Raw genomic sequence first — 12735 nt, 5'->3', positions numbered from 1 at the left:
GGTCATGATCTCAGGGTCAGGAGGCCGAGCTCCACGTCGGGCTCTGTGCTGACCGTGAGGAAACTGCTTGGGATTCTCTCTCTCCCCTTCTCTCCCTGCCCCTCCCCCACTTGCGCTCGTGCCCTGTCTCTCTCTCTCTCTCTCAAAATAAATAAATAAGCATTTAAATATAAACGAATCAATGGGGACAATGGGGCGAATGAGCTCTCGGGGCTGCAATGTGGATGAACCCAGGGAGCACGAGGACACAGTGGGCAGGACCAGGCAAAGTGCGAGTGAGGTGTCTCTGCTCCAGGCCAGCGCTTAGTGCGCAGACGCCAGGTGGGGGTGCCTGCCGGATCCCCAAACTGGCGCGATGGAAGGAGGACAAGAGCGCCAACAGGTGTGCTGGGCCCTGCAGTTCTCCCATGCTAGACGCTGACCGTGGCTTGGGGGCCTGCTCTAGAGCAGCCGGGCAGGCAGCCCTAGAGACCCAGGTGCCGACCCTGCGGAGGAGGGTGGCGGGTGCTTGTCCCCAGCACCAGCACCAGCCAGGAGACGGCTCTGGACAGGTGGAGGGTGGGAGAGGTGAATCCCTCTGGTCTCCGAGAGGGAGAATGCTCCTCACTGACCAACTCGGGAGACCGGCAGAGGCCTGAGACACAGGGAAGGGGAGGCCGGTGGGGCCTCTGGACAGGGATGGGGAAGGGCCCCCCACCCTGGCATCGTGAGCATCCCAGACAAGCTCCACCCTCAGGGCCCAGGATCGCCCCTCCCCACCCCTACTCCGATCCCCAGCTCGCCCCCAGCTGGATGGCACCCTCACCGCATCCCCCTGCCTACATGCCCGTCAGCTTCCTTGGCCATTCCTCTTGAACCCCCCACCCTCAGCGGGAGGCACCAGGAACCTCACTATCCCTGAGGAGGCCCCCAGCCGCTGGGCCTCTCACTGCTCCCTAACGGCCCACCCCTCCTTCTCCTCTACATCCACCTGCTCCCTGCAGCCCCAGGGAACATCTTCGGATGCAATGCTGAGCTTTCCCTGCCCTACCTCTGCCCTTCCCACAGGCTTCACCGACAGGCTGCTCCCAAGACCCATCCTGCCTCACCCCACACTGGCCCAGGGCTGGCAGGGACGGTGGGGGGGGGGCTTAAGCAAACCAGCTACTGTCTCTGAGCTGGACTCTTCACCTGTAGCACAGGAGCAATGCCCCCTCCGTGGCGTGTGGGGAGGGTTAAAGGGGTTGTGCTTGTGACAATAACACACACTCTGACGGGGACTGGCATGACCGTACTTGTATCATGCACACGCCACAGCTCTGTCTTCGCCAGGCCCCGACGCCCATGGTCTTAGCCAAGGCGTGGTTTGCAGGTGGGCACTGAAGACGGGCTGTCTGAGCAGAAATCCCAACTCTGCCACGTTTTGGCTCTGCGACCTGAGAAAACCCAGGACATTTCTCAAGGAGCGTCCTTCTCCCCGGCCGTGAACTGAGGTGTTCGTGGTGTCTGCTTCCTAAGGTTGGGAGGCAGCCTGGATCGGACGCGGGGTGGGGGCACGAAGGGGCGGGCACACCGTGATGCTCTCAGCTGGAATTTGCAGCAGTCTGAGTGACGATTTTGGTAGCTCTACTTGCTTTTAGGATTTTCTTTCTCTGCTCTGGGCCCACGTCTACCATCTTATTTCACCCTGTTAGCAGCGACATACGGAAAGCATCAGCCTGGTTTCTGCCGCAGAGGTCAAAGGAGCAAGCAGGCACAGCCGAGATCGCTTCCGTGCGTGACCACGGCAGGACCACTCGAGGGGACTGGAGGTGGACACGCGCGGGCACGGCTCGTGGGTGCCGCCTGCCTCCCTCCGCCCCGTCTCTCCTCTGCCCTACTCCCTCTGGCCAGCCTTCTCTGGCCTTCGTTTTAAGGAATCTGTACATACTGGCAATGTCCACAATCTCTTCTTCAGCTAACAATGCAAGTTGTAAGAGACTTTCTAACGTTGTTTATGGTGCTTTTTTTGGCCATAACACCATTTCTTGAATCTTGAGGTGTTCAAAATTACTCAATTTTTTAGCTTATGGTTTGTGCTTGACAGATCAGGAAACAATATTCACAACGTATAATAAATATGCAATTCATATTCAGAATATATATGTATTATCTAGAAGTCATTAGAAAAAAAAACCACACAGCATAATCATAAAAACAGGCAAATGCTACAGGCATCCCCAGTCACCGAGGGGATGTCAAGTGGGCAATCAAATACATAGGATGGCTGTTTGCGGCAGAAGCAGGGAAGTACAGGTGGAAAAGACAAAAAAATACCATCATATGCCCATCAGAATGACAAAACAAAAAACATTTAAAAATAAAATACATCAGGGCATCTGCTTGGCTCAGTAGGTGGCTGGCTTAGTCTTGATCTCGGGGTTGTGGGTTCAAGCCCCACGTTGCACGTAGAGATTGTTTAAAAATAAAATCTTTTAAAAAATAAAACATATTCAATATACCAGTGAGGACTTAAGAAAATAGGACTGCTGTACATCGGTGGTAGGCATACAAATGTTCAGGCACTTTGTTGAGAAATTTACATTACGTGCAAAAGTCAAAAATGGTTTACCTTACAACCTAATCACTGATCGCAAGGGCACATGCCCCAGTGGAACCCTATCAGCTGGTCTACAGCTCAAACTCGACGGGCAGGTGTGCTCCTCATGAGGAAAGTGTCCTTGGACACATGGCACCATGTTCAAGACCCAAGGCTTGCTGATTAGGACGGGGAAACATCAGTAACTAAACACAACGTGTAATAAAGTATATCGAAGCAGCTAGAAGAAAGAAGAAAAGCTTTGACCCATCCTCTTAGGAAGAAAAGCAAAAAGCAATTTTAGGATTGCCTAAATTTAGGATTTAGGATAACCACGGATCGTTTGCAGAAACTCCAAAGAACTGAGCTCACCTCCAACAACACCATCTTTGATAACAGACACGCGTGAGAGCGTAAGAAAGGATAAGAGGTGGTTTTGGAGAGAGCTATCCCAAATCGTGATCTGATTACTCCTTGGGAGGCGGATGCTCCTGCTGTAGCAGGTAAGGCTGCCTGGGCTCGAAGGGATCGCACGCAGGGAGTGCCAGCACCCTGCGCATGTGCATCTCAGGGCCGTGCACTTACGGTGCCCGCGTCTGTGTGCACGGAGGTGCAGAGGCAGCTCCGGAGGAAAGAAATACAAATTAAGGGAAAAAGAAAAAGAGAGGAGAGAAAAGGGGGCGGGAAGAGCAGGAAGAAAGAACACTGATGGAAGGACACGGGAGGACACTGGTACCATTACCGAGTTATCACTGGTTGTCATCCCCGGGCAGTGCACGGAGGACAATTTTTTTTTTTTTTTTTTTACTTATTTTGCATATACTGTGTTTTCCAGATTTTCTACAATCAGACAAGAAAGCAAAAAAAAAAAAAAAAAAAGCCTCTAGTTAAATACACAGGGGAGTTTAGAATTCTCCGTACCTACTACCTACAGATACATATGCAGACAGACGTCCCCATTGCTGGGCACAGCGCCTGGTACACAGCACGTGCTCAATATACATGTGAAAAATGACCAGCTAAATGAACAACTGAATGCATGAATGAATGAAGGGGACCCTGGGTCCCAACACGGTTTCTGAGGTGGGGTCCTCCCTCCTACAGCAGTCCAAGGTGACGTCTTGACAAATGAAACGGACAAGTCTGGGGGAGGCGAGGGCACTTGACTCCCAAGGCTTCCCTCCCCTGGTGACCCCAGGACCTTGGGCGCAGGAGCCTCCCCCCTCCCCGCGTCCCGGTACTCACGTCGATGGGCACGCTGTCATACAGGCGCTTGCCGATCACAGTCTTGCCCTGGATGTCGATGTTCTCCCGCTCCTCAATGGGCAGCGTCTGCACCAGCACACAGTCGATGTACAGGGAGACGTTCTGGGCCTGGATGCTCAGGGCGATCTTGTGCCAGTCCCGGTCAAAGAGGTCACTGACCCGGGGGCCTTGGAACACCACCCTCACGGCGTCCTTCATGGCGCCCACGGCATCGTACTCCACTGCCTTGTTCTCGCCATCCAGCCGGATGGAGACCTGGGGAGCAGAGGACCACAGGCCCCCTGAGCTGCACGGGAGCGACCCAAGGGGAGAGAGGGCGGGGGGGAGGGGCCTGCAGAATCCCGAGTCACGTCCTGGCCGTGACCCTCTCCGCTGGGCAACCTTGGGCAAAGCCTCGGTTCCCTCCTCAGCCCTGGTGCCAACTTGCAGGCTGTCCTAAGCCTGCACTGGGTATGCAATAATTGGGCTCCACCTGAATCCAGGGGCCACAACCCCGTGCCTGGTGGCACCATGCAGGACGAGCACTTCTGTGACTCTGCGAGACAGCTCACGCCAAAGCGCTTGAGTCCCGAGACCAGTGAGAAACCCCGGCTGGTTTCCGTAAAACCCTGGGCTGGCCAAACAGAACGTGCCCAGCCAGATGCCAGGCTGAGACCCCACACTGTCTCCCACCGTGGGGATGAAACTGAAGCCCCAGGAGGATAAAGTTCCTTAGGGGCAGGACTCACGTATCTTCACATTCACTGGAGGACGCCCCACCCTTTGCAAAATGCCTGGGAAATTCTGGAAGGAAGTTTTACTTTTGTTGCTCTTTGAATGAATGAATGAATGAATGAATGAATGGACACTCCCTCATGCTTCCTCCCTTACACGTATTCACTGAGCACCATCTGCAACAGGCAAGCAAGGTGCTTGGTGTCAGCAATATGACAGTGCGAAACACAGACGCATGAAGGTAAGGTGGATTTCTACATGTAACGTACAGAGAGAAGAATTCACGGGGTGCCTGGGTGGCTCAGTCAGTTAACTGTCCCACTCTTGCTTTCGGTTCAGGTCACGATCTCAAGGTTCATGGGTTTGAGCCCCGCATCGGGCTCTGTGCAGACAGTGTGGAGCCTGCTTGGGATTCTCTCTCTCTCTCTCTCTCTCTCTCTCTCTCTCTCTCTCTCTCTCCCTCTCCCTCTCTCTCTGCCCCTCCCGTGCTCTCTCTCTCTCTCTCTCTCTCTCTCAAATAGATGAATGAACTTAAAAAAAATTTAGCCTTCATTAAAAAAAAAAAAAGTATTCATCAGCGAGTGAAGGAATGAATATATTCTTGCCCCCGCCCCCCCTCCCCCATGGGACCAGTCTTCATGTGCCCTGATGCCCATGCTCCACGCCTCCCTACCTAGCTCCGGCACCCCAAGTCTGACCTCTAAGGACTCCCGCACCTGGGCTCCTGTGCCCTTTGGCTTCTCATCAGCGTGGCCCATGGGAAGCCCACGGCATGGAGGCCTTAGGCAGGAAGACAGGGTCTGGGGCCTGATTCCCTGCGGTGTGGCTGTGTCCATCCACACACCAAGGCCACGTGAGGACTCGCTCTCCTCCATGGCTCCAGAACCCACGGCCTCCAGGAACCACCAACCTTCCCTGCCCAGGCCGCCTAGGTGCCGCTTCCTGCTGTTACTAATCCCAGGACGCACCTCAGTATCCCTTGTCGGCTTCTTTAACTCTGACCCTTAACCTCATCATCAACCTTAACCCTGGCCACTCTCTTAAAACCCTCTCCCAAAACTGGGGCTGTCGGCTGTCTGCCTACACCCGAACCGGCAAGTCACTTTTGAGCTGTGTGTCCTCGGGCAAGTGATTTAACCTCTCTGTGCCATTTCCCCGTTCATAAAATGGCACCAATGATGGCACCTGTATCACCAAGTCATTATGAGGATTAAGTGAATCAACATGGTGTATGTAAAACGCTTACGCAGCATCAACCATATTCCAGGTGCTGCTCTGAGTATTAGCCATAATGAAAAAGGGACTAAATTGAAAGGCATCACGCAGTGGAAGCCTTCTCCGACTCTCTCTCTCTCTCTCTCTCTCTCTCTCTCTCTCTCTCTCTCACACACACACACACACACACACACACACACACACACACACACACAGAGTTGGATTCCAGCCTGCTCACGTGCTCTCCACCCGCTTGTTCCATTCACTTGTTCTCGTTCTCAGAGTGCTTGGTCAGTGTTCATTTTTCTTGCTCACCTGTTTCCTGACTGTCCTGCCCCATCCTTGTAAGCAGGCACTTTGTCTCTCTTGCCCTCTCTTCAGGGGTGAGGACAACACTCAGCACATAGTGCCACCCCCCCCAAAAAAAAGGTACTGAATGAATGAGTGAATGAGAGCCCTCAGGTTAAAGGAAGGTGCCCACGCACTGCTGGGCATCAGCCACAGCTCTTGTAACACCACCCAGGTGCTCTGGTTTCTCTTTCTGGGCCCCACGTGACCTCCGGACAGTGGAGGGGGGAGATTTGGGGGGTTTTTTTGCACTGCGTGCTGTGTTGGTAAAACACAGAAAACTATGAACCCTGGCCAACAATCTAGTACACTTCTAATCCTCATACCCTAATATTTCTATTATTAAACATGGTCTTCTGTTTCTAGAAAGTGCTTTCCCATGTTTGAGTCCTGGGTCCCTGAACCACCGCGGGAGCCTCATGAGGACACGGCTTTCCCTTCAGGATGTAAATGTCTTTGGAAGACACAGAGCACGGAATGGCGCCTGGCAGGCCAGAGTCCTGTGTCTACCAGGGCCAGCTGGGGACCTCAGGAAGGCACCTCAAGGCTCAGATCCATCAGCAAATCCTACTGGATCTGGCTTCAAAATACATCCAGGATCTGATCATTTCCACCCAGTTTAGTGTTACTAGCAGTCTGGGTCAATATCATCCCGTGCTTCAATGACTACAGCAGTCTCCGAATCGGTCTTCCTGTTTTGTATCTGCCCACCTCCCAGAGCCTGGGCTCAAACAGAAGTCCCTCCACTGCTTACAAGGAACCTTGTCCCCTCCCAAAACCTCTGGAGCCTCATCTCTGATGTGCGGGGCCAGCCTCCTTCCTGTCCCTCGATCGTATCTGGAATGAGTGGATGACAAGTGAGGAGAACACCAACGTGAGTGTGGTTGGAAATACTAAATGCAGTGATGGCTAGATACAAAGATCTAGGTCTGCAGGACTAAGAGAATCACAGCATTCCGCCTACACATCCCTTCCGGCAGGCCTCTGTCCATCTTCCCTGTGTCTGGCCAGTATGTCCCCCGGGGCGAGAAGGGGCCACCCTCAGACTGCCAGGGAACCGTGCTCCATGAAGGCTCGCTCAATGAAATCGAAATGCCAGGTGCCTCTTTGCAGATGAGCCTGAGGTCCTCCGAGGCGGGCCATCTCTGCACGTCTCTGTAGTGTCCCAGCCCATGGCTCATTCCGGAAAGAGGAGGGGGGTACGCAGACATGGCAGACAGCAATCCCACACAGCTCTGCAAATGCCATGAGGGAAGAGAACCCAGACGAGGGGGCGGGGGTTTGCCCCGCAAGGATGCATGGCGGGGGCCCAGTCCCACTGCACCAGACCCTGCGAAATTGGAGAAGGAAGACCCACGTGCCGGAGGTGGACGTGAATGAGAGACACCATGAGCTGCCTGCCCTCCAGACAACCGGCCTCTGGAGAGGAGCCTCATCTGTTCCGTCCAGCCTCCCACACTCAGGAAATCAGGGCACTCAGCCGTCAGGGTCGAAAACGTTTCGCATCTCAGTCTGACCAGGGATGCTCTGGAAACATCATTTAGCAGGACTGAGAGAGACAGGAGCCAGCTGGGCACAGTGGATAAGAGACAGACGCGGAGCTGGGCTCCCTGGGTTCAAATCCCTCTTTTCCTTCAGGCAGGGGACAAACCGCACATACTCAGTCCCCTCCTGGCAAGATGGCAGCAGGCTGGGAAGAAGACCCACAGCCTCGATATACGAAGTGCCCAGGACGGTCTCTCGCCCCTACAGAGAGCAGGGGTGCATCAACGAGCCCGTGCGGCATCGGAGTCCAGCCCTCACCACGGTACACGGCCCGGCCCGCAGCTCGCCGTGTGGAGCAGCGTGTCCTCTGGCCACAGCCCACGAGTGTGGCCACTGGGGTCCAGTTGAGCACGTTTCCATTTCAGCCTCAAATGAAAATACAGACCGTGTCCGCCCGCTGAAGAGGAGTACGTCTTCAAAAGGGGACAAGGGTAAATGACGAAGACGGGGACGGTCCCTGCACTGGGGATTTGGCAAGGGCACAAAACTCAGTGTCGCCTGCAACTCAAACCAGCGTGTTGTGCCAATGGCTCTGACTTTGAGACCCTGCTTCCTGACTTGGCTGCGTGCCGCTGGTGAGTCGTTCTACCTTCGAGGGGGCGGAATGCCAAAACGCACCTGAGATGGCCAAGAACGGCACTCGGGGTTAAGAGCAGAATGGCGTAAGAAGGGAAGCGATGTAACACGACATGGTCACATAAGAGGCGTTGTTCCAGATGCACGAGAGACGTGGCTCACCCCACCTTCCCCAACCACCCATGGCAGCTGTTTCCACGTGACCTTGAGGAGCAACAGGACTCAGGACGCTAAGCTCGCATGTCTCAGGCCCACACCAAGAAAGGCACAGACACAAGATCTGAACCCAGGACTAGCTGACCCTGAGCTACGTCTTCCGCTGTATCACGAGCTGTGCCGCTCTAACAGAGCCACCTCCCTGGTTCGGCTGAGCACCTGTAGGGCAGGAAGGGACGAGGTCTCCTGCCTCCCCCCACCCAGAGTGCCAGGAACGGACCTGCCCTCAGGGAAAGAAGCCATGTCTCTCTGGGGCTTCATACACCAGACTCGTGATCTCCTGGGCCCAGGATGGATGGCCCTGGAGAAAACATGGCGGATGACACCATCCCCATGAGAAGGAAACAGAAAGCTTCTGGCCCCTGAGACACGGCCGCTCCTACCTGTGGGATCCCGTACTGGTCAATGACCTGCCAGATGTACCAGTCTTCTTTCCGAGACGTTTTCCTGAACCGGAAGGTGGTGACGAAGGCATACTCATCAGGCAAACCTTGTGTGAACACATCCCTGGAGGGGGACAGAGATGGACGACAGTGGGCTTAGCAATGAGCGTGCGGGCTGCAAGGGACGATCTCTCACGCTTCCCGAGAGCAGGTGCCCCGTGGGTCAGTACGTCCTGCCGAATGACCTCCCGAGCATCTCTAACATCCACCTTCTCACCTGTCTTTACTGCCTCCTTCGATCGGGGCCTCAAGATGAGTCTCTGTAGACCTTTGCTGTGGCCCCTTCACTGTCTCCCCAGGCCTTCAAATGTACCCCCTTGGTGCATGTAAGCCTCCCTGACTCGACCATCACCATTCGACAAAATCAATGTTAGACGCTAAGCTGCCACCCACCCACCCTTCGGGTCAAATGCAGCCAAATGTACCCGTCTTCTCCCCCTGCCTGCTCCTTCTCAGCAGGGCCCAGCTGCTTTGTCTCATGCTGCATGGTCCCCTACCCTGTACCCCCAGGATATCCTCCCATCTCCATGGAGCAGAGCCCCAGGTCCCTGCCCAGCGTGGGGAGCCAGGCCCTCATCTTGGGGGACTTCAGCTCCCCTCAGCTCTGCCCAGAGGGTCCCGTTCCTGTCTTTGCCCTCCACGCTCAGAATGAAAACTGTTGAGGGATGCCTGGGTGGCTCAGTCGGTAGGGTGTCTGACTTTGGCTCAGGCCATGATCTCATGGTTCGTGAGTTTGAGCCCCTTGTCGGGCTCTGTGCTGACAGTGTGGAGCCTGCTTGGGATTCCCTCTCTCTCTCTCTCTCTCTCTCTCTCTCTCTCTCTGCCCCTCCCCTGCTCACTCTCTCTCTGTCTCTCTCAAAATAAATGAATACTTAAAAAAATAATGAAAAATAAAAAAGAATAAATAAAAACTTTTAAAAAAGAAAAAGAATGAAAACTGTTCGTCACAGGAGTTACAAAGGAGGTGATCTGATCATCACGTTGTAGCTGAGGGTTAACAGGGCGCAATCTGGCTGGTAGGTGGCTGGGCAGAGACCCGCATGGAGAGGGGGCCCTGTCCCCAGAGCTCTTCCCTTAACCATCCACTGGTGGCACCCTCACCCCAAAGAACCTGGCCGCATTGGGACCACGTCCCGCTCCAGGGGCAGGGCCCTGCCTGGAGACTGCAGGGCACTGACTTCTCCAATGGAGGGGGTGGAAGTCGTCTGGCCAGAAAGCCGGGAAGGGAAATGAGGAGGCGTCTGGGTTCCCGGTTCCCGGCTCGCAGACCCTCTGGGACCCCTGATTTGGCTGCAGAGTCTGTGAGCACAGACTGGTCTCCTTGTGGGATTCTCGGTTCTCAGATCCAAGCTGGGAGGGAGCCCCCGCTGTTCAGAGTCATTCTCTGAGCCGGGATTTCACCCAGCTCACCTGCAGGCACTAGGAGCAGCCTGTCACTCAGTGTTGGGCCCCCACAGAACTGAGGGGTGAGGATGGTGACTGTCCCCACGGGGGGAAGATGGGCCTTTCTCACCTGACTGCACAGACATGGGCTTTGCTGCCACAATAGACACTGCGTTTCATCTCATTTTTCTTCTGATTTCAGTAATGAGTCAAACCACGGAACTGTTTTTTTTCAAACACACCTTTTTCTTATACTTTTGAAACAACACATATCTGTGCACGTTTGACATCTATATACACATAGATAAATACAGATGGATCCTTGCAGATAAGCAGATCTATGTAGCACAGATCTACAAATCTGTATCTATATTTGTCTCTCTATATTTAGATAAAGAGAGAGAGACCAGGACTTTTTCTGAGGACATTTGTATAAACATAAGCACCCATACAAGCATATATAGCTTATGAAAAAGGTATTATGATCAGGAGGGGGGAATGGGCACTGACAGAGAATATCTAAAGGAAACAAAAGTGGCCCAAACCAATCCCTTCCACAAGTAACACAGAAGATAACAAGATCACAATGGGAAACACAAACGCCATGGAGATGGACGACCCGACTTTGTGCCAACTTCTGCCTCATACGCACCCCAGGATGGTGGACATACGACTATCCCACTTACAGTCTCCGTCATCACATGGCAAAAATGATGACAATAATACCTGCCTTGCTCCCCTGACCCACCGTAGTGAGAAATAAATTAGACAAGGTGTGTAAACTGCCCATTAAACATTATACATGTGAGAAAAACATTAATACTGAAAGTGACACCCCTTTTCGTTATGCACACAATTCACCTGCAAATAAAAAATTACACCTGTCTATATATTTGTGCATGAATCTAAAGCTTTAAAAATTACAAGAATGCTATTCTCCCTTGAAATATCAGAGCTTCCGGGGCGCCTGGGTGGCTCAGTCGGTTGAGTGTCCGACTTCGGCTCAGGTCACGATCTCACAGCTCGTCAGTTCGAGCCCCGCGTCGGGCTCTGTGCTGACGGCTCGGAGCCCGGAGCCTGCTTCGGATTCTGTATCTCCCTCTCGCTCTGCCCCTAACCCACTCGCATTCTGTCTCTGTCTCTCTCAAAAACAAAAAAAGTAAAAATAAACATTAATAAAAAAAGAAATATCAGAGCTTCTTTGGGTCTGATTTTGTTTCCCACGTTTGCAACTAAAACAAACTTGGGGGACATCTGGGCAGCTCTGTTGGTTAAGTTTCCAATCCCGGTTTCTGCTCAGGTCTTGATCTCATTATTTCATGAGTTCAAGCCCCAGATCTGGCTCTGTGTGGACAGTGCGGGGCCTGCTTGGGGTTCTCTCTCTCTCTCTTTCTCTCTGCCCCTCCCATGCTCATGCTGTCTCTCTCTCAAAAATAAACTTAGCAAGAAAAAAAAGCAACTTGGTACCATATAGAAATCCTCTCTCAGAAGGACTCAGTGTAATTGGAGCCCAGATCCACCGCTCCAGAAACGCTGCACAGATCGGCACCTGCAGCCATGATTCTGTTAGCTCCAAGGGTCTCATTGGAGACTCGCACTGTGTCTCTCTCAAAAATAAATTAACATTAAAAAAACAAAAGAAAACGCACACATCCAAATCCAGCTCTGTGGCCTGGTGTTCCCAGCTCACGTTTGCTGGGATCAGACCTAACGGGGCATTTTCACTAACTAGGGATGGACTGATGCATCCATCCATCCATTCCACAGATACTGAATGATCCCCTCCTCCAGAAAGAGCTCATTCTAATGCCGGCTCTGCAGCAGAGACCAGACTTAGCTCCCTCCTCAGGCTTCTTGCTGAGCAGAGAAGACAGTCTACATGAGTAATTACACCATTAAGTAATTAGCTGCAACTTGGCCACTTTGTTTTATGCAGGAATGCAGGTTGTAATGAGACAAGATAGGGGGAGGCCTGAGGTAGTTTCGGAGGTGAGGAAAGGCATCTTTGAGAGCATCATGGTTCAGCACTGGTCTGAAGGACGAACAGGAAGTCTCAGATAGGAGGAAGAGCATGAACAAAGGCCCTGTGGTGGGTAGAAGGTGCCTAGAAGCTCCCCGAACAGAGAAAGAGGGGCCAGACAAGGAGCCAGGGGATAAGGCTGAGGCCAAAAAAGTAGGAATGGGCCACATCACACACAGGACCTTTCTTGCCCTTGGGACACTTGGGAGCAATTAAGGAACTTTAATTGCTGGAAGGAGAAGGAGAGTCATGATGAAATACCACTTCTGTTTTCAGAAGATCTGTCTGCCTCAAAGTGGGCAGAATGGAACGCTGGCTTTGGTATCATCATCAGCCCTTGGCCAGAGACCCAACAGGTGTCAGCCCCCGGACAAATGTGTGCTATAATCCTCTCAACAATTCTGCGGGGCAGAAACACTCACATCTGGTGAAAACAGGACACAGTTGAGGCA

The 12735-nt window shown here is 53.1% G+C and overlaps 1 protein-coding gene across 1 annotated transcript in view; it reads right to left on the bottom strand.

Annotated features, from left to right (window-relative positions):
• COL22A1 (collagen type XXII alpha 1 chain) overlaps positions 1-12735 on the bottom strand; it is a 232479-nt gene that overhangs the window by 161671 nt on the left and 58073 nt on the right. The window contains exons 6-7 of the mRNA XM_030304529.1: positions 8821-8944; positions 3803-4078 (exon numbers count right to left, since the gene is read on the bottom strand). Of these exons, the coding sequence (XP_030160389.1) occupies positions 3803-4078; positions 8821-8944 (400 nt within the window). The remainder of the gene's footprint in view (positions 1-3802; positions 4079-8820; positions 8945-12735) is intronic.

Source organism: Lynx canadensis, chromosome F2 (assembly GCF_007474595.2).
Source record: "Lynx canadensis isolate LIC74 chromosome F2, mLynCan4.pri.v2, whole genome shotgun sequence".
Lineage (NCBI taxonomy): Eukaryota > Metazoa > Chordata > Mammalia > Carnivora > Felidae > Lynx > Lynx canadensis.
This window is presented reverse-complemented; position numbering and strand designations above follow the sequence as displayed.